The sequence below is a fragment of the Haliotis rubra genome, unplaced genomic scaffold (genome assembly GCF_003918875.1).
Source record: "Haliotis rubra isolate DU_JTF1 unplaced genomic scaffold, ASM391887v1 Scf172, whole genome shotgun sequence".
NCBI classification, from domain to species: domain Eukaryota; kingdom Metazoa; phylum Mollusca; class Gastropoda; order Lepetellida; family Haliotidae; genus Haliotis; species Haliotis rubra.
This window is the reverse complement of record NW_025765692.1, coordinates 714473-737664: the sequence shown is the minus strand read 5'-3', so window position 1 is coordinate 737664 and position 23192 is coordinate 714473. Positions and strand designations below refer to the sequence as shown.

At 44.5% G+C, this 23192-nt stretch overlaps 1 protein-coding gene across 8 annotated transcripts in view; it reads left to right on the top strand.

Annotated features, from left to right (window-relative positions):
- LOC124272722 (F-BAR and double SH3 domains protein 2-like) overlaps nt 1–23192 on the top strand; it is a 110809-nt gene that overhangs the window by 32525 nt on the left and 55092 nt on the right. For all 8 annotated transcript variants that reach the window (XM_046707922.1, XM_046707921.1, XM_046707923.1 and 5 more), the window contains exon 3: nt 8196–8241. In XM_046707922.1, the coding sequence (XP_046563878.1) occupies nt 8196–8241 (46 nt within the window). The remainder of the gene's footprint in view (nt 1–8195; nt 8242–23192) is intronic.

Genomic DNA, 23192 nt, shown 5'->3' with positions numbered 1-23192 from the left:
GAGAAAGATGACCCATATGAAGTAATCCAACCTAATCCAGTTATTAGCAGGTTAATATTTCTTGTTCTTGTCGGGCTGGAATTAGATGTGATGGCCGACCGTTCGAGCTGAGGAAAACGTTACCTCCTGAGACAGGAGAGTGATCGTTGTTGTAGACGCGGCTTTATGGTCAGAGTGTGAAGAGAGAAAGATTGTAACTGACTGAGGTGATTCAGACAAGGAGCAACATGGCACTTCAGTGAGGGAGGGAGGGAAGAGCTTTATATGGAGCATTAATCCAGCTGTGAGGTTGAGTGAGTGAATGTTTTAGTGAGTGAGTCAGTATCTGAATGAATGAGTGAGTGAGTGACTGGCTCTATGTAGGATTTATTCCAGTGGACTAATGCTTAGTCTCTGAATATATACAATTTGATTGTAGCAAATAAACCCATTTGAATTGAAAAGGAGCCCCAGTGAGACCAGAGATTCAGAACCTGGGGAAATCTTGACTTGCTTCATTTAGGGCTTTAGCATTGCAGGAAGGCTAGGCTGTAGGGAAAATAATATGGTTCCGAGACTATGAGAGAGACAATTATTCGAGCTATATAAAACCAATGGTTAATATGATGAGCACCGATGCTGTATGTCAATAATCAACCAATCATCATTTCCTTCTCTATCTACATTTGATGCCAGCTCTGGTCCTTGGAACCTCTGGTCCTTGGAACCTCTTTGCCCGGGCTACCCCATCCTCAACACCTGATTCATCTGAAAAATATAATTATATAACAGCATACTCCGACTTTATTCACATGGAGAATAACGGTCATATTTAGCTAGAGAATAACAACTTTGGTTAAAAACTATGTCATTTCAACAACCATCATTTAGGTACTTATTTAGTAATAAGAGTTAATTTACTGATTTCACTGTACATAAGGTGCTGTAGTTACCCAGGTCTAGGGGTTTATAGTGATTTACGGTATTACCCAGGTACTGGGTGGAGAGCTGTATGTCTGTTACTGCCATAACTCACACCCTGACACTAGATTACCCAGTGCAGGTATTACTTCTGATTCATTAGCCCTTGTGACTGAGCCAAGGTCAAGGACAACTGTGACTAATCTTGTCTTGGTTAGCACTCACAACAACAATTCAACACTCATACGGATTAATTCTTACGAGTAAACCTTCATTAAGCTTGTCCAGGCACAAAAACATTTTGTTATTGGTTATTGGGAAATAACGACAAGATGGCAGATCTAACTAACTCCCTGTGTTCTTAATGTCCCTCGAGTTTAGGGACCATTCATAGTTTATGGAAAGGGGTGGTGATTATGGGAAGGGGGGAAGGGTTAGGGGGGGAAAGAGTCCATTGATTTTGTACACGACGTACAGGGGGGGTGTCACTCACTTTGTACATAAATTTTAGGGGAAGGGGGGTCATTCACATTGTACATGCTTCGCCATAATAATCATCATTTCGCCCCCAAGCCATAATTTATGAACGGGCCCTAATTCACTGTGTTCACTGGTATTATGGAAAGGGGCAACGGTAATACAGGATGTCATAACAGCCTCTTTGTGGTTGTAGTGCATTAACTTACACCAGCTGTGTCAAGCATTTAATGGATGATAAACAATTCATGTCACTTTCGTCTGATACTTATAAATCTCCCAAACAGTGCATCTGCTTGAGTGACTGATAGAGTACATATTTGTTTGTCAATATAGCCGTCTACAAGACATCCTCTAAGAATGGTCCCCCATATATATTCTGTATCTGTCGGTCAATATGGCCATCTGGAGGAGATGGAGATCATCCCGGACGGTGAAGTCTGGCCTGATGATGCCGTCACAGAAGATGAAAGGAGGGTAATGAATTAGTTTTTGATAAACTGAGTCCACCTCCTTGGGTGTTGATGTCTACAGGTGTGGTTAGAATCAATCTCATGTTGACAGTTGATATACATCCAAGGTGGGGGCCAAGTACGGCATCCTTGTAGCCCTGACTGAGTGTTATATATGGAACGGCCGGGTGATAAAGTTGCCTATGCCCCAGTTAATGGTACTGCTGCTGAAGCTGCATATGGCCTGTGTCCCTGTCTGCCTAGCCTGTATCCCCCACCCCCTTGCTGCTCCCTGTGTCCCTGTCTGCCTAGCCTGTATCCCCCACCCCCTGTCTGCTCCCTGTATCCCTGTCTGCTCAGCCTGTATCCCCCACCCCCTGTCTGCCTAGCCTGTATCCCCACCCCTCTGCTGCTCCCTGTGTATCCCCACCCCTTGCTGCCCCCTGTGTCCCTGTCTGCCTAGCCTGTATCCCCCACCCCTTGCTGCTCCCTGTATCCCCCACACCCTGTCTGCTCCTGTATCCCTGTCTGCCTAGCCTGTATCCCCCACCCCTTGCTGCTCCCTGTGTCCCTGTCTGCCTAGCCTGTATCCCCACCCCTTGCTGCTCCCTGTATCCCTGTCTGCCTAGCCTGTATCCCTGTCTGCCTAGCCTGTATCCCTGTCTGCCTAGCCTGTATCCCCCACCCTCTTGCTGCTCCCTGTATCCCTGTCTGCCTAGCCTGTATCCCCCACCCTTGCTGCTCCCTGTGTCCCTGTCTGCCTAGCCTGTATCCCCACCCCTGTGCTCCCTGTATCCCTGTCTGCCTAGCCTGTATCCCCACCCCCTTGCTGCTCCCTGTGTCCCTGTCTGCCTAGCCTGTATCCCCAACCCCCTGTCTGCTCCCTGTATCCCTGTCTGCCTAGCCTGTATCCCCCACCCTCTTGCTGCTCCCTGTATCCCTGTCTGCCTAGCCTGTATCCCCCACCCCTTGCTGCTCCCTGTGTCCCTGTCTGCCTAGCCTGTATCCCCACCCCTTGCTGCTCTCTGTATCCCTGTCTGCCTAGCCTGTATCCCCCACCCCTTGCTGCTCCCTGTGTCCCTGTCTGCCTAGCCTGTATCCCCCACCCCCTTGCTGCCCCCCTGTATCCCCCACCCCTTTGCTGCTCCCTGTATCCCTGTCTGCCTGCCTAGCCTGTATCCCCCACCCCCTTGCTGCTCCCTGTGTCCCTGTCTGCCTAGCCTGTATCCCCCACCCCTTGCTGCTCCCTGTATCCCCCACCCCTGTCTGCTCCCTGTATCCCTGTCTGCCTAGCCTGTATCCCCCACCCCCTTGCTGCTGTCCCTGTGTCCCTGTCTGCCTAGCCTGTATCCCCCACCCCCTTGCTGCTCCCTGTATCCCCCACCCCTGTCTGCTCCCTGTATCCCTGTCTGCCTAGCCTGTATCCCCCACCCCTTGCTGCTCCCTGTGTCCCCACCCCTGTCTGCTCCCCTGTATCACCCACCCCCTTGCTGCTCCCTGTATCCCTGTCTGCCTAGCCTGTATCCCCCACCCCTTGCTGCTCCCTGTATCCCTGTCTGCCTAGCCTGTATCCCCCACCCCTTGCTGCTCCCTGTATCCCTGTCTGCCTAGCCTGTATCCCCCACCCCTTGCTGCTCCCTGTGTCCCTGTCTGCCTAGCCTGTATCCCCACCCCTTGCTGCTCCCTGTATCCCCCACCCCCTTGCTGCTCCCTGTATCCCTGTCTGCCTAGCCTGTATCCCCCACCCCTTGCTGCTCCCTGTGTCCCCCACCCCTGTCTGCCTAGCCTGTATCCCCCACCCACTGTCTTCTCCCTGTGTCCCTGTCTGCCTAGCCTGTATCCCCCACCCCCTTGCTGCTCCCTGTATCCCATTCCCCAACTCCCCTTGGTGCCCAGCTTGTATATACAGTATCGAGGCTATAGTTCTTTATTTCGGTACCTGGTAGCCCATACAAAAAGTTAATTAGAAACTAGTTGGCACGTTGTTGGCAAAGGATGTCGGAACACCATGCTGTGGCATAATGCAGGCAGCTACTGACTCGGCAATCCTACTTCACCGTAAGGCGCTTTGTATATTTTTTCAGTTTCACAGTGTTTTTCCAGAATTATTTTTTGGGTTGGTCTAATAGAAATTATTAATACGTCAACATGTTTTCTTTCCTTATGTGTCTTATATCAATTTGCTTTTTAAAACATTTACAAACACTGTCCACGTAAAAACAAGTACGGTATATAATGGCCATTGTGGGAACATGCACACCTAGTCCAAAATCTTTTTCCCCAAACCCTAACTCCCATGGTTGCAAAAGGCTTCATTTCTTGGTATTTTCAGAATACCTTTAGGGGGTCAGTTAAAAAAGAAATGACTGAACAAAAATCCATTTCTATTGTTTTTGTACAACATTGTGTTTTATATCCCAGCCGGAGTATAACTGCCCTTTCACCTGCTGACAGTAGTCTTGGTATCAGCAGCTCTGGGAGGATGGTGTCAAGCGGAAGATGGCCATGGTGCGCACCTCGCCATTATTCCTAACTCCTAGAGTGAGCTAATGGAAGCAGGGTTTGACAGTTATTACCACAAGGCTGTTTATCTTACAGTTAGTCCAAATGTATGGCATAACAAGGAGCAGAGGCTGCCATTTTTACTGACAGACATTCAGGAAGATACAGATGCTGTTTGTGAGTGACGGATGCTGTTTGTGAATGACATGTGTATGCAAACACTAAATAGCTTCTGTCAGTAAATATTACATAGTGTCCATGCTTGTCAGTCATCAAGAAGCAGTCTTATAGCGTGCAATGTGATGGTGCGATTGTTAGCTGCAATGCTTAATGGATGTTCTGAAGGAACACGTTGTGTTTTCTAGTCCGTTCATCTTGATGTGAAGCAAATTTGGTGATAGTGAGGATGGTAGTCAGTCTCAGTCCTTGAACCACATTATTTTCCCTACTACCAAGCCCTCCCTACAATGCTAAATCCCTAATTGAAGCAAGTCTAGATTTCATCAGGTTCTGAATCTCCCATCTCACTAGGCTCCTTTTCAATATAAATGGGTTTATTTGTTACTATCAAAATTATATACATTCAGAAACTAAGTGTTGATCTATAACGATGGTAGTGCTCTTTTGAAACAAAATAAATCAGTACTATAAAAATAGAAGTAACTGTTTTTTCAACTCCTAAAACAATTTATATTTTTATTTTCACACATTTTCTTCCTTGTTCAACCCTACGGTCTCTTCTAGACTGTGTTATCACCTGCCCTGTGATGCTGCGCTACTTCTATGCTGTAACCTGTATGCTCCGCCAGGTACATTCTTATCTGCTTATTTCTCCCACAAGAAAGTTTTTGCCTCTCACACATTCTTGAGTTTCTAATTTGATCTCACTGGCAGGTAGTGACGACCTTTCCACTTGGTAGTGTTCCACTTCCTCCCTGTTCTTGCTGAGAGTCATGTAGGTCTTGGATTGAAACCTGACAACTTGTCAGCCACTGTGATCTGCTTTATCTTGGGGGAACGTGTTTGTTTTATTTACAGCGTTCTGATGTTGTTGACGAATATAGATGTGTATGATTGCACCCAGCCCTTAAACTCACAAAGATGGAATCAAATCAAAGATCGGACAGTGTCAGACTACGGAAGGAAAGTTCAGCTTTGATTTCCTTTCAAAGAAACAGATTTCTTCCCAGTTGCATGTTTATTTCAATATTGCTTTTTTCACTGATCATACGTAAGCTAGCACTTTAACACTAAATTTATATTTTTTGTAAGTTTACTTTCTTACTTATTGAATAGTTCTCAATGAAGCCAGGACTGTCATGTCGATATCCATGTCCTGATTTATGGGATTGTAAGATCTGGTAACTTGAAGTACTTTTCCTGACAAGCGACTCTCATAGTTTGGGCATTTACGGAAGTGTATACGTCAAAAACCCCAATGTGGTCATTGTGTAAATCCTTGAAGGAAAAATATGATCAGGTAATTTTATTACAAGGATAAAATGAACAAGGCTAACTTCAACGCATTAAAACTCTGTGCCATTGGCCATTGTCCAGGGCAGCAACTGACACCCCAGCAATACTACTACCGGTATAAGCCAGTCAGGAAGTCAGGTAGTTGGGCGGGGCCTACTTCTGTCTGGATTGTGTTAACGTAAACATTTGAAAATTGCCTGGTTATCCAGTGTCATGGAATCACTTACAGTTTATTAAATATGATAACACAATAAGCTGCCATGTTGACCTTATGTTTGGAAAAAATGGAAATAAAAATAATTAGAATGTCAATCAAAGACCTTAATGTACAAACAGACCTAGCAAGGAATCTGTTGTAAACACTAGACTGAACATAAACAGCCATGTACAAGGAAGTGATCAGCTGAGCTTGTCCTCAGTAAACAGGGCCCCTTTAAAACTGGAAAATCGGGAAACATTGTGATAGAAGTGATATTACTTTGGATTCATGAAGGACGTCATATTGTAGAGTGTTACCTAAGTACCCTTTGATCTGATCTCTTGTTATTGAGCTGCCAGACCATGAGGTATCCCAGCTCCGTGGAGGATCAGCTTCCACAATGGTCATGTTTGAACACGGAAATGTGTAGAATATTTACAAACCATTCCTGTTTTGAACAGAAATGTGTGGAGCATTTACAGGCCATTCCAAATCAGCTGAGTATTTAGAAACTCCTTGTCAGTACGGCTTACGAAGTGGATGGTGTTAACTCCTACTGACATATAATCTGTCAGGAAATAGTGGAGGAAATATGGCACACATGTTCAGCTGTGAGTTGGTGTGACTGGCTCGACTTCTAAAGTGTGGCTACCATTACTAGTCAGAGAATAAAAACGGGAACCACTTTCTGTAATGTTGCTTGGAATGGCTGGTGTATTAAATTACATAATTCTACAAGTGATGTGAGCAAAGGCCTTGGCCATGTGTCCTCCCTTGTACACAGAGTTATAATTGGTGTGTTGATTCCATCATATCATCACAGGTTTATCTAGAACAAGCTTGTTTCTACACAGCCCACGATGATATAAGTCATGTTGCTGTCGAAGTTACACCCAATCAACAATGTTCATGCTTGGATTAGACAGATCTGGCTTTTATGATGATGATCCATGGTGAAAATATTTTTAGGAGGAGAGGCTGTCAAATGAAAATGCAGCACAGCAGATCATCATTTTGTGTGATCTGACATTAAATTATTATGAGAAAATAAAATAGCGCTTTACCACAAGGCACTAAATCTTCATGAATTGCATTGCAGATCCCCCAATTAGCCAATTTTATTAAGGAAAATCACGTTTTTGCAGTAAAAACCAATTTTGTGAAAAAAAATCTTGCCAAATTCAATTTTCAGCAAAGACATTGGAGAATTACAGCAGGCAGTGTTGGGAGTTGTGTTACTCGTCTGACATTTCAAGGAAAGCATGTGAATCTGCGCCATTCCCTTGTTCCATTAGCAGGGAGCGCAGTGCAGGAGTGGGGGACTATTGGATTATATAATCCTCCTTCGGTCGCCATCTCATCACTAGAACAAACACTAAGTCAGCAGTGATATTGCCAGGCAGTCTTTGAAATTGATCCAGACTTGGGGAAGAGACAAAGTTGGAAATACCTTGAAAGTGGGGGGTTACTGCTGAGGAAAGGCAATGCCTCCAAAGTGAGGGGATAACAGAGGGAAGGCAATACCTCCAAAATGAGGGTTTAACAGAGGGAAAGGCAATTCCTCCAAAATGAGGTTTTAACATAGGAAAACAATACCTCCAAAGTGAGGGGATAACAGGGAGGAAAACAATACCTCCAAAGTGAGGGGATAACAGAGGAAAAGGCAATGCCATCAAAGTGAGGGGGTAACTCAGATAGGAAAGCACTGCGGGATCGAGTTAGGGTATGGATTTTGTCACACAGGCAAGAGAGGGAAGTATGAGATCAACACATGACTGACGGTGATAATGCTGAGATAACTCAGGAAATTGTAAATGGAAATTGAAATTACACAGTACAGATCCTAGTCAATGTGAAAAGCACTATATATTGACATATATATACTACATAAAACTGAATGTAAGTCTGTTGTCAAATGTTGACATGAGAGGTCAGATGTGTTATACCTGGTTCTCCATGGATCTACAGCCTTGCTGTATAGACTCTCACCTCTTTAAACAACCAGTGAGTGTTAGCGTGATATGGTATTCAGATAAATAGGGCATTAGTGGAAGCGGGGACATTAGCCAGTAATTACCCACATTAACTGGCTCAACTAATCTATTACTTCATTCACAACTTCTTGCAGCCATCACATCAACTGCTCATTTGTTCTAACATAAATTAATTCTGAGTTTTTCTTTTTCCAGGACATTTAGTCTACAGCGGTCCAAATTAGAGAAAGAATATGCTCAGGTGAGTTCTAACATTTCATAGTTAGTTTGTACAACTATAATAGGTATGTTTCATGCTTAACCATGGCCCACTTCACCAACATGTAAACATGACCCACTTCAACATGTAAACATGGCCCACAACTGACAGTATCTGCCCTTCACCTACATGTAAACACGACTCACTTCAACATGTAAACAGGGCCACACCAACATGTAAACACGACCCACTTCAACATGTGAACATGACCCACTTCACCAACATGTAAACATGACCCACTTCAACATGTAAACATGACCCAATTCACCAACATGTAAACATGACCCACTTCACCAACATGTAAACATGACCCACTTCACCAACATGTAAACATGACTCACTTCAACATGTAAACATGGCCCACTTCACCAACATGTAAACATGACCCACTTCAACATGTAAACATGGCCCACTTCACCAACATGTAAACATGACTATAATAGGTATGTTTCATGCTTAACCATGTAGCTGACAGTATCTGCCCTTCACCTACATGTAAACACGACCCTCTACAACATGTAAACAGGGCCACACCAACATGTAAACACGACTCACTTCAACTTGTAAACATGACCTACTTCACCAACATGTAAACATGACCCACTTCAACATGTAAACATGACCCAATTCACCAACGTGTAAACACGACTCACTTCAACACGTAAACAGGGCCACACCAACATGTAAACACGACTCACTTCAACATGTAAACATTACCTATTTTACCAACATGTAAACATGTCCCACTTCAACATTTAAACAGGGCCCACTTCACCAACGTGTAAACACGACTCACTTCAACACATAAACATGACCTACTTCACCAACATGTAAACATGACCCACTTCAACTTTTTTAAACAGGGCCAACTTCACCAACATGTAAACGGGGCCCACTTCACCTACATGTAAACACATCTGACTTCAACATGTAAACATGACCTACTTCACCAACATGTAAATACGACCCACTTCAACATGTAAACATGACCCAGTTCACCAACATGTAAACATGACCCACTTCACCAACATGTAAACACGACTGACTTCAACATGTAAACATGACCCACTTCACCAACATGTTAACATGACTCACTTCAACATGTAAACAGGGCCACACCAACATGTAAAGACGAGTCACTTCAACATGTAAACATGACCTACTTCACCAACATGTAAACATGACTCACTTCAACATGTAAACAGGGCCAACTTCACCTACATGTAAACACGACTCACTTCAACATGTAAACATGACCTACTTCACCAACATGTAAACATGACCCACTTCAACATGTAAACATAACCCACTTCACAACACGTAAACACGACCCACTTCAACATGTAAACATGGCCCACTTCACCAACATGTAAACATGGCCCACTTCACCAACATATAAACATGGCCCACTTCACCAACATGTAAATATGGCCCAGTTGGCCAACATATAAACATGGCCCACTTCAGCATGTAAATATGGCCCACTTCACCAACATATAAACATGGCCCACTTCACCAACATGTAAATATGGCCCAGTTGGCCAACATGTAAATATGATCCACTGTATATTGTACACCATTGTAACTCTGTGTAATGTCTAGAAGTTAAGCACTGTTGATAACACCAATGTCTGTGTTAACCTCTAGACATTAAACATTGTATATATAGTACGACCACTGTAGATCTGTGTTCACATCTAGAGGTTACAACACTATATAGACAAAGTACAACTGATCGTCGCTCTGTGTCCAAATCCAGCGGCTACAACAGTCAGTGCTTGCAGATATCTCTGCATTTCTTAAATCAAGAAAGGAAAGTCCCATCAGGGTTATACAGCAGCTCTTTGTGCCACAGTAACCAGGTCACATGCAAGGATCATCATTGTCAACAGGCGCCAGCCACTTCCATACTGGTCAATAACAATTTACAACACCCATCAACACAGTAGAATAGAATTAAGTTAGTTTCATTATACAGCGTTGTTCAAATAACATGTTTGTGGGCAGTTTTTCCTGGTATTGATTGGTGCACGTATCCATTAATCAAGTTGGCACTGATGGTGTGTTGTGTATGTGCCTTGTATTGTGGTGTTATACCATGGGTGATTGTGGTGTCGTGCTCAGTACGTGTCGGCCACAAACAAGATGTGGCCTATTCTCCGAGTGGTCATGTCTCATCTTCAAGTGAATATGTGTTGGTTGAAACTACCAAATACATCGGAGCAAATGTGTGAAATACAAGTCTTGAATAGGTCATTCAATATGCTGTTTTCCCTAGATAGGAGTTATGTGTTGTAAAAAACATTTCGTGAGATTTGATTGTGGCTATCAGAGTCCATTGGGTAATTGCACATTTGGCAGTTCTTTTTACTGCCTTTGCAGCTGAGCAGAATGGAAGTGAAGTGAGCTTGTGTTGTGGCCTGCTTCTCTGTCTTCCTCCATAAACATCCTTCCTTCAGAAACCACGAGATCAGTGAAGCGAAATAGCACATGCTTGTTTACACTAGTGATGACAACCAATTTCATTTAAACCATTTGATTTTGATTTTCAATATGGCCGTAATAGCAGCCATATTGAAAAAACAATTATGGCATTTTTGTCAGAATATTATTAAATGTGGGACGTGTCATTAGCAATGGGCTCAACATATGTGTTCTGGTTTCTTGAAATATTAATATTTTTACCTTGATATAGATTTTTGCACTTTCACATCTCCTCTCAGTTGCAAGACTGATATCGGTTTATGCTGTTGCTAAAATCTCCATAAGAGCTACAATGCCATGGCTTTTGTTAAATGCAGTATCAAATATTCAAAAGTATAATCTTTCAGATTTTTTCAAAGATTATTAATGATCATTCCATCATTCCCTGTCAGCCACATATTTGATCAAGAGTTATCTGCCATTAGAAAGCTGGAAAATTGATGACTGGACAAACACCAATATTAACTCTCCAGCTTCTCACTCAGTATTAAAGGACTAGTGAAGAGTCAAATGGGTGGTGCACTTGCATGATGGATTCAATCCCAAGGTTCTGGGCCCTTATTCTCTAAACGTTCATAGCCCTAAGAATTCTTAACTTTGATCTTAGCCAATGTGTTAAGAATGGTCTTTATAAATTTGTAGGGCTACGAACGTTTCGAGAATAGCTAGCCCTGATGTGAAACCATTCTTTTGTGGAAATTCATGTGACGCAAGGAGCATATATCAATTTGGCCAAGTTGTTGCCAAGAAGCAGCTCAATAATTTTTAAGAAGTTCCCGTTTGCCATATGACATGATCTGTCTGCACCAGGTTCGAGAGTTTCTTGGCTGGATGGTCTTGCTGTTTGCTGCTTGCTGCTGTGGAGATGAAGATGACATTAAAGGCTGACCAGGCTTGACATTCAGGAACATATTACCGGTGTGGGTCCAGACACTGTAACTTGTTCCTGGGGTGCTGCAGAGACACTTCTCTGTCGGTTTAATTAGGACATATGGTTTTTGGTGGATGTAACTAGACAGTCAGCTCTCAGTTAGCCAGGAAGTGATGCTGTTGGATGAAAGGTCCACATGGTAGGACTGTGTCTGTCGGTGCTGTGACTGCATGTACACTATCTCCTCTCATCTGGCTCATCATACAACCTGGTTGGACTGGAGGTTTCTGGAAGAGATGGAAGATCTCATGGAGATTTGGGATCTGAATAGATCCAACACACCTGAGGTTTGTTGTAGGCTGATTGAGGGATGTGGGGATAGTGTGGGGATAGTGTCCTGGCTGTGTGAGTCAGTGTGGGGATAGTGTCCTGGCTGTGTGGGTCAGTGTGGTCATAGTGTCCTGGCTGTGTGGGTCAGTGTGGTCGTAGTGTCCTGGCTGTGTGGGTGTTCCTGGCTGTGTAGTGGTCATAGTGTCCTGGCTGTGTGGGTCAGTGTGGTCATAGTGTCCTGGCTGTGTGGGTCAGTGTGGTCATAGTGTCCTGGCTGTGTGGGTCAGTGTGGTCATAGTGTCCTGGCTGTGTGGGTCAGTGTGGTCATAGTGTCCTGGCTGTGTGGGTCAGTGTGGTCATAGTGTCCTGGCTGTGTGGGTCAGTGTGGTCATAGTGTCCTGGCTGTGTGGGTCAGTGTGATAGTCATAGTGTCCTGGCTGTGTGGGTCAGTGTGGTCATAGTGTCCTGGCTGTGGGTCAGTGTGGTCATAGTGTCCTGGCTGTGTGGGTCATGTGGTCATAGTGTCCTGGCTGGTGTGTGTGGTCATAGTGTCCTGGCTGTGTCATCAGTGTGGTCATAGTGTGTCGCTGTGTGGGTCAGTGTGGTCATAGTGTCCTGGCTGTGTGGGTCAGTGTGGTCATAGTGTCCTGGCTGTGTGGGTCAGTGTGGTCATAGTGTCCTGGCTGTGTGGGTCAGTGTGGTCATAGTGTCCTGGCTGTGTGGGTCAGTGTGGTCATAGTGTCCTGGCTGTGTGGGTCAGTGTGGTCATAGTGTCCTGGCTGTGTGGGTCAGTGTGGTCATAGTGTCCTGGCTGTGTGGGTCATGTGGGGATAGTGTGGTCATAGTGTCCTGGCTGTGTGGGTCAGTGTGGTCATAGTGTCCTGGCTGTGTGGGTCAGTGTGGTCATAGTGTCCTGGCTGTGTGGGTCAGTGTGGTCATAGTGTCCTGGCTGTGTGGGTCATGTGGGGATAGTGTGGTCATAGTGTCCTGGCTGTGTGGGTCAGTGTGGTCATAGTGTCCTGGCTGTGTGGGTCAGTGTGGTCATAGTGTCCTGGCTGTGTGGGTCAGTGTGGTCATAGTGTCCTGGCTGTGTGGGTCATCATTCAGAGTATTCTGAATTGTGGTCATGCTTTCAACCTAGGGTTTTCATTGTCCGGACAAAACAGCCGTAATGTAACTACCAATGGCAAATGTTCACTTACTCCCTAGTCTGGAATGAAATTTCTGGCTTTAGACTTCAGACTTCTTGTTCTTCAGTGCCTGTAACCAAACCTCAGTTGACATTCTTCTGTCGTGTTTCGGTGTTGGTTGTTGTCCCTCTCTGTCTCTATGAATTATTATGAACTTCCTGCCATATCTCCCAAGAGAACAAGTTGGTCCCTGTAGCTGTTCTCATTGTCATGCTGTGTTATGTCAAGGTGTGATGTGTTAGGGGCTGACCATTAGTAAGTACTGAACAGTCCATTGGTCTGAGTGGTTGGTTGGGGCTGGAGAGAAAATGAAAATTATGAAACCCTGCTCAATAATTCACTCAGGTCAATGGTTATGGCTGACTGTTTGCTCCAGTTGGTGAAACCCACCAAATCCTGTAACCAGTTTACTGAGGTGGCCTTCTTGATGAAACTGGCAGTCCTTCACCTAGTTCACTGTTGACAAGTTGTTTGCTCCTGTTGGTGAAACCCTCTCAGTCCTTCACCTAGTTCACTGTTGACATGTTGTTTGCTCCTGTTGGTGAAACCCTCTCAGTCCTTCACCTAGATCACTGTTGACATCTTGTTTGTTCCTGTTGGTGAAACCCTCTCAGTCCTGCACCCTGGTCAGTGAGATTCTTTGCTCATGTTGGTGAAACCGCCCAGTCCTGCACCTTGGTCAGTGAGAACATCTTGTTTGCTCCTGTTGCTGAAACCCTCTCAGTCCTGCACCCTGGTCAGTGAGAACATCTTGTTTGTTCCTGATGGTGAAACCCTCTCAGTCCTGCACCCTGGTCAGTGAGAACATCTTGTTTGCTCCTGATGGTGAAACCCTCAGTCCTGCACCCTGGTCAGTGAGAACATCTTGTTTGTTCCTGATGGTGAAACCCTCTCAGTCCTGCACCCTGGTCAGTGAGGACGTCTTGTTTGTTCCTGATGGTGAAACCCTCTCAGTCCTGTACCCTGGTAAATGAGAACATCTTGTTTGCTCCTGATGGTGAAACCCACTCAGTCCTGCACCCAGGTCAATGAGAACATCTTGTTTGTTCCTGTTGGTGAAACCCACTCAGTCCTGTACCCTGGTCAATGAGAACATCTCCTGTTGGTGAAACCCTCTCAGTCCTGTACCCTGGTCAATGAGAACATCTTGTTTGTTTCTGTTGGTGAAACCCACTCAGTCCTGTACCCTGGTCAATGAGAACATCTCCTGTTGCTGAAACCCTCTCAGTCCTGCACCCTGGTCAGTGAGAACATCTTGTTTGTTCCTGATGGTGAAACCCTCTCAGTCCTGCACCCTGGTCAGTGAGAACATCTTGTTTGTTCCTGTTGGTGAAACCCTCTCAGTCCTGCACCCAGGTCAATGAGAACATCTTGTTTGTTCCTGTTGGTGAAACCCTCTCAGTCCTGCACCCTGGTCAATGAGAACATCTCCTGTTGAAACCCACTCAGTGAAACCCACTCAGTCCTGCACCCAGGTCAATGAGAACATCTTGTTTGAGAACATCTTCCTGTTGGTGAAACCCACTCAGTCCTGTACCCTGGTCAATGAGAACATCTTGTTTGTTCCTGTTGGTGAAACATCCACTTGTTTGCTCCTGTCCTGTACCCTGGTCAATGAGAACATCTCCTGTTGGTGAAACCCTCTGCACCCTGGTCAATGAGAACATCTTGTCCTGTACCCTGGTCCTGTACCCTCATGGTGAAAGCCGTCCGGTCCTGCACCCTGGTCAATGAGAACACCTTGTTTGTCCTGTCACATCTTGTTTGTTCCTGATGGTGAAACCCTCTCAGTCCTGTCCTGCACCCAGGTCAGTGAGAACATCTTGTTTGCTCCTGATGGTGAAACCCTCTCAGTCCTGTACCCTGGTCAATGAGAACATCTTGTTTGCTCCTGATGGTGAAAGCCGTCCGGTCCTGCACCCTGGTCAATGAGAACATCTTGTTTGCTCCTGATGGTGAAAGCCGTCCTGTCCTGCAGTGTGTTAAGACCAGCAGTGGACTGACCTACTGCTGCCTGCTTCTTGATTTCCTCATCATCCTGTATAATAGATTCCTGCCTGGTAACATCTACAGTGTTTTAATCAATAAGAGCAATGCTGAATAGTAGCTCTCTGCTTCAACTGAACGTAACGCCACACCAGAGATTTCCTGCCTCGGCCTGACCAACACTTTGCAAGAGGAGAAAATGAACAATGAATGAAAAACAGTTTTCAAACTCTGAATTTCTTTTTCCTTGTATCATTGTTGTGATTCAAGCTGGAAGCTAAACTTGCGTTCTACTTATACTTGGCGTGTTGATGAAAATGATGTGTAAAACAAGCGGGTCTCAGGGAGTGTGTTGTATTTCAAAGTGAAATACTTTGAGGGAATAAATAATATCAGCCATCAGTTACTCAGATACTGAAATGATCCTGCGTCGATTTTCAGTTTAAAATGAAGATAAATGGCGGTCCCTGTGATCTGGACCTCATGTAGAATAATAGCAACGCCAGAAACCAAATGCCAGTGCTTGCTCCACTGCTTCTAGACATTTACAGTAAATATTGATATATAATGGAATTGTATTCATAAACATTCATTTGTGTGTACGACCTAGGAGCAATTTCCCTGTACAGATGAAGCAGGACTGGCGATTTTATTGCCATAGATTTGCCAGATTGCCATGGAAACCTTGAATTGTCAGGATCACTTAACAGAAATGATGAAATACCGAAATGAGATTACTACTGAGATATGGTGTACATGTTCTGATGTATGCGGGTGGTGGTGGTTATTCTGTATATCATACCGAGTTATAGATGGCTGCTAGACACATGGACGGTTACATACAGTAGAGATTAGGGGAATTATCCTCCTGCTTGGATAACACGCCAGTCAATAAGCCCTTCTGTGATGGGTTTGGGTCAGCCTCTAAGCGGCCATGTTATGTACAACAATGTATATGCTTTGAAGTCCCCTGTGTCTACTGTCAGTGGTGATCGTGAACACTGAAGGACCTGTCTGATGATTGTACCTGAATGTTGTATACTCGTACAGCTGTATCAGGGTTGGATATTAACTCAAATACCAAACAAAGCAGAATCATAGGTTTTTCCTGCTGGTCTTGCGAAAAATTACTAGTCCTTAAAAACTGCAAAACCTTGGAAATGTGATTGTTGTACATGCGAGAAAGACTTTCACTTCATTTTCTTCCATTCATTAATGACTTACCAGCTTGCTGGTTCTAATCCGGACCAGGAAAACCAGTAGTGTGTAATGATCCTTGTCTAGGTACAATACAGCAGCCTGGTCTTAGTCTGGACCACCCAATCCACATGTCAGTCAGCCTGGTCTCAGTCTGGACCACCCAATCCACATGTCAGTCAGCCTGGTCTCAGTCCGGACCACCCAATCCACATGTCAGTCAGCCTGGTCTCAGTCTGGACCACCCAATCCACATGTCAGTCAGCCTGGTCTCAGTCCACATGAGTCCACCCAAATCCACATGTCAGTCAGCCTGGTCTCAGTCTGGACCACCCAATCCACATGTCAGTCAAGTCCTGGTCAGCCTCAGTCTGGTCAGTCAGCCTGGTCTTAGTCTGGACCACTCAATCCATGTCAGTCAGTCTGGTCTCAGTCACCACCCAATGTCAGTCCACATGTCAGTCAGCCTGGTCTCAGTCTGGACCACCCAATCCACATGTCAGTCAGCCTGGTCTCAGTCTGGACCACCAATCCACATGTCAGTCAGCCTGGTCTCAGTCTGGACCACCCAATCCACATGTCAGTCAGCCTGGTCTTAGCATGTCAGTCCAGCCTGGTCTCAGTCGGACCACCCAATCCACATGTCAGTCAGCCTGGTCTCAGTCTGGACCACTCCAATGTCAGCCACAGTCTGTCAGTCAGTCAGCCTGGTCTCAGTCCGGACCACCCAATCCACATGTCAGTCAGCCTGGTCTCAGTCTGGACCATCCAATCCACATGTCAGTCAGCCTGGTCTCAGTCCGGACCACCCAATCCACATGTCAGTCAGCCTGGTCTCAGTCTGGACCACCCAATCCACATGTCAGTCAGCCTGGTCTCAGTCCGGACCACCCAATCCAAATGTCAGTCAACCTGGTCTCAGTCCGGACCACCCAATCCACATGTCAGTCAACCTGGTCTCAGTTCGGACCACCCAATCCACATGTCAGTCAACCTGGTCTCAGTCCGGACCACCCAATCCACATGTCAGTCAGCCTGGTCTCAGTCCGGACCACCCAATCCACATGTCAGTCAGCTTGGTATCAGTCTGGACCACCCAATCCACTTGTCAGTCAGCATGTGTCATACTGAGCCAGGGCACATCTCTGTTATGACCTTTTGATATGATTTTGTCATATCAGGTCCTTTTCTTTCTTTGGAAGCTTTTTACTCTAATGGTATCAAGTTTACCCACTGCAAGTTAAGCCCTAATGCTGCTTTGACTATTGGGCAGATGTGACGTTTCTCAAGGTCACTTGGCCTACCAGGTCAAGGTCATTATCAAGATTTCCCTGTGTGACCATTGTACCAACGGGAGAGACTAACAACTGATAAAATGTTAGATGAGAAGAACAATCTGATTTTAATTATATTTATTGTTATGTACACCTAAAATATGCCAAACTTGTTTCTTGGCATGATCAAACTATGAGAGTAACTCTGTAGTCCAGCATCCACCTGTTCAGTGTGGGAGATTGAAGGTGGAACATCTATCACCGAGCTTCTCAAGAGAATGGTCTGGTTGGTTGAACTTGGAGACACACTCAACCATCCCCTTCCGCTGGACCTTCAGGATCTGTGACAACTGTATATGATCCACAGTCCATGATAGCGTTATTATTATATACAGTTGTCACAGATCCTGTTGCTATAAACTGTAGGTTGTACTTGGAGACACACTCAACAATCCCCTTCCTCTGGACCTCCAGGATCTGTGACAACTGTATATGATCCACAGTCCATGATAGCATTATTATATACAGTTGTCACAGATCCTGTTGCTATAAACTATAGGTTGTACTTGGAGACACACTCAACCATCCCCTTCCGCTGGACCTCCAGGATCTGTGACAACTGTATATGATCCACAGTCCATGATAGCGTTATTATATACAGTTGTCACAGATCCTGTTGCTATAAACTATAGGTTGTACAGACACACTCAACCATCCCCTTCTGTTGATCCACAGTCCATGATAAGCATTATTATATACAGTTGTCATAGATCCTGTTGCTATAAGCACAACCATCCTTCTGATCTTGAGGATCTGTGACAACTGTATATGATCCACAGTCCATGATAGCGTTATTATATACAGTTGTCACAGATCCTGGAGGTCCAGCAGAAGGGGATGGTTGAGTGTGTCTCCAAGTACAACCTATAGTTTATAGCAACTTATCTGTAATTGGTACAAGTTGTTTCCATTCACACATCTCCACCTAGTGGTAAGAATGGTTTGTTGTGTTCAGTCAGCAGCGTTTATTTGTGACCGCAGTCAATATTGTCTATTGATCCCTGTATTCTATCAGTGGGTCTACGTCAAGATGGAAGTGTGCTACAGCACACACGGAACTCCGCCTTCATGGCCCTCAGCTGCTTTAAACGTGGAAATCAATGAAGTTCCTTCCAATCCAGCATGTATTGCCAGGGGCACGCTTCTCCTAGCAGTGCTTGCAAGATTGGACAGATATTTAAATCTGTGAAAGTGACCTTTAATTTGAGAAAATGAAGATTGGGTTTTATCTATAAATTGTCTCCTGCCTCCGGGTTATTTTTTCATCCAGTAATTCAAGTTTTTGTGATAGGAGTCAGATGTTTGGTGATCATGTGGATTGCCATGGTTCAAGATACAATGGAGCAGGCTGAGACTATGTCCTGATTCCTGGATGTTTGTATGTGTTAAACATTATTGTGGGAAGCTACTGATAACGGTAGTAGACATTTTGTATGTTGTTTAACGCCGCACTCAGCAGTATTCCAGCAATATGGCCACAGACTTTTGATAATCAAGTCTGGACCAGACAATCCAGTGATGAACATTATGAGCATCGATCTATGTATTTGGGACACTGATGACATGTCAACCAAGTCAGCGAGCATGACCATCCGAAACTTTGATGTGAAACTTGGAGGATGTTATTTATTCAGCTGAAGGTTTTACCGAGTTGACTGTTGTTTTCCTACAGTTCTCGTCCCTTATCTGAAGGAAACAGAACTTTCCTTGTAAACAATAGAATTTATATGTCAGTGAACAATAGGGATGCCGTATTGACGGGCATGCCATTGTGATGCGTGATAACCAGCACGGGCTGTTGTGATGTGTGATAACCAGCAAAGGGCATTGTGATGCCTGACAACCATTACAGGGCATTATCATGCCTGACAAACATCACAGGCAATTGTGATGCCTGACAACTATTACAGGGCATCGTGATGCCTGCAGAGGCCCAGATAAGCTGCGTATCCGGGTAAAATATGCATAGAAAATTTCCAATTACGCATTGAAAACATAATTGTTGCGTACCAATTACGCATTTAAAATGTCAGATACGCAAAAAGTTTAAAACAAATGCGTACGGAATATATTTATAAAACTCGCTTTCGTAATGAAAAAGTCATCGATTGCTATCAAGTTGTACAGTTAGTATAGGACAAGTGTTGTACTGTCAGTATAGGATGAGTGATTTTTTATGAAATCATTTCGATTATATTAAAGTTGGTTTTGATTAGGTATGACATAAGGCAGAACATACCTGCTTAGTAAACTTACTCAATGACATATACTTAGGTGAGTAAAATGACTGAAATACGCACATATTTGAAAGCAGTGGGTAACGGAAAATGATATACCCACTCAACATTCATAATACCATCTCCAAAAAAATACAGTGGGTACAGTACCCACATGAGCTAAATCTTATCTGGAGCTCTGTGCCTGACAACCATTACAGGGCATTGTGATGCCTGACAACTATTACAGGGCATTATGATGCCTGACAACTATTACAGGGCATTGAGATGCCCGACAACTATTACCGGGCATTATGATGCCTGACAACCATTACAGGGCATTGTGATGCCTGACAACTAGTACAGGGCATTGTGATGCCTGACAACCATTACAGGGCATTGTGATGCCTGACAACCATTACAGGGCATTATGATGCCCGACAACCATTTCAGGGCATTGTGATGCCTGACAACTATTGCAGGGCATTATGATGCCTGACAACATGAAGTTTTATCCAACACCACAATTCATTCACACATTTTGGGACATAAACTGACATATCCTCAGATTACTGGTGTATAATTGGTGTATAACATACTAAACAGTAAGTAATACTTATTGTGCTATTCAACTAACACTATCCTCACACACGCTAAAGGAGGCTAGGAAACCAATCCGACGCAAGCCCATTCCCAGTGAAGACATGAAACTTTTCATGGATAACAACTTCTCGTTTCCAATGAAGTTCAAGGGTGACTGCTTGCCTCGATTAGCTCCATGTCCTTCCAACTTCAGGATGCCGATCAGAGTCTCCATTTAGAGTCAAACTGTGATCTGACCAGCAGAAAGCAGTATTTGAAGATATCTATAAGCATTTCAGTTCATTAGAGTTCACAGCTTCATATTGAGCAGAGGCTTGGAGTATCCAGGCGCTCTTTTCTTCGGAGAGTTCCTTCATTGACACATATTTCTTTCAGTTGTATACATGTCGGATATAGAAAATCAATTCCTAGACTTCCAGTGGCCAACAAAACCCGGAGATGAAAAGCAACCAAGGAGTTCAGCCAAGCTTAGATCCTCCTCATCCATATCTTTCTAAACTGTTGATTTTCTGGCTTCAGAGGTATATAATAGATCATAGCCATTCAATCCTGGAACTTTGCAGCTTTGATGAGAGTTGCAAATAATCAAATCATCTGTGGGTATTCTGGCACAGAATAATCAAATGTGGTTCAGCCTGACAGAATCGGTTCATCTGTGGGTATTCTGGCACAGAATCATTAGGTTCCCTGTACATCCTGACTGTGGTTCAGCCTGACAGAATCACTAGGTTCCCTGTACATCCTGACTGTGGTTCAGCTTGACAGAATCATTAGGTTCCCTGCACATCCTGACTGTGGTTCAGCCTGACAGAATCACTAGGTTCCCTGTACATCCTGACTGTGGTTCAGCCTGACAGAATCACTAGGTTCCCTATACATCCTGACTGTGGTTCAGCCTGACAGAATCACTAGGTTCCTTGCACATCCTGACCGTGGTTCAGCTTGACAGAATCATTAGGTTCCCTCCCTGACTAGGTTCCCTGTACATCCTGACTGTGGTTCAGCCTGACAGAATCACTAGGTTCCCTGTACATCCTGACTGTGGTTCAGCCTGACAGAATCACTGGTTCCTTGCCATCCTGACAGCCTGACAGAATCACTCCTGACTGTGGTTCAGCCTGACAGAATCACTAGGTTCCTGACTGTGGGGGTTCAGCCTGACAGAATGTGGTTCAGCCTGACAGGTTCCTTGACATCACTAGGTTCCCTGTACTCCTGACTGTGGTTCAGCCTGACAGAATCACAAGGTTCATTTGCACATCCTGACTGTGGTTCAGCCTGTTCCCTGTACATCCTGACTGTGGTTCAGCCTGACAGAATCACTAGGTTCCCTGTACATCCTGACTGTGGTTCAGCCTGACAGAATCACTAGGTTCCCTGTACATCCTGACTGTGGTTCAGCCTGACAGAATCACTAGGTTCCCTATACATCCTGACTGTGGTTCAGCCTGACAGAATCACTAGGTTCCCTGTACATCACTAGGTTCCCTGTACATCCTGACTGTGGTTCAGCCTGACTGTGGTTCAGCCTGACAGAATCACTAGGTTCCCTGACAGAATCACTAGGTTCCCTGTACATCCTGACTGTGGTTCAGCCTGACAGAATCACTAGGTTCCCTATACATCCTGACCGTGGTTCAGCCTGACAGAATCACTAGGTTCCCTGTACATCCTGACTGTGGTTCAGCCTGACAAAATTACTAAAAGTTTCCACATTAGTGAAATTATCAACAAAGTTACATAGCTTCAGACTGGTTTTCTGGTTAAGTAATCCATAATGTTTTTGGAAAGGAATGAGAAATAGATCTTGGAGGTCCATTTTTCTCAGTAATGAAGTGTTGTTATTTTACTGTTTGAATTAACTTGATCTCTGTGCAGTCTGGACCTGTGAAGATTCTGGTTGTAATTGGTTTTCATCTATTCATGATTGTCATAAAAGGCGATGAATGGTCAGTCTGTCTGGCTCAACTGATGCTTGTCATCGTACATCCCAACAGATGCTCTTGATGTCAATCACTAGATTGTCTGATCCACATATTGCTGGAATATTCTGAGTGGCGTTACACAGGAAACAAACAAAACAAGAACGGTGAAATGAGAACCACTGCAGATCCACAACATCGGTAACACAGACAGCTGCTCTTGAGGTGTTTCGGGGTTTTCTGTATGCCAACTTATCAAACACCACTCTTGTTTTCTTTTGATCAGTTTGACACCTACTGTATAGAATAACAAGTGTTCTTTTAAGTGGAGTACTGAAATAACCAGTCTGATCTATCTTCCTCACCAGGTTATTTGGATTCATATCATTAGGAACAAGATGAATGTTTTTTGTAAAGACTCGGTTACTGAAGTTGGTGGAAGATCGATGGTACTGTGCTTCCTACCTGTCTCATGCTGTACCTGAATATATCTGGCGGAGTGAACAAACCCAGGGAGTATTGTTCCAGTAATAGCATCGTCGGGGATGCGAGGGAGACTTGCTTGGAGTACATTAAATATGTTTACCATAAACCCAGCTGGTGCAAATAGAAAAGTTAAAAATACTTTGTTATGTATTGAATTTTGTGTTGGAAGTTTGACATTCCAGTCGGAGTGAGTCATTTTGACTTTGTTACGGTAACTTCTCTGGACTAGGTGAATCTGACATCAGAATGATACAGTGTCTAATTGGGCCTGAAACTTGTGCGAAGATCAATATCAGAGTAATTACAGTTTCAGA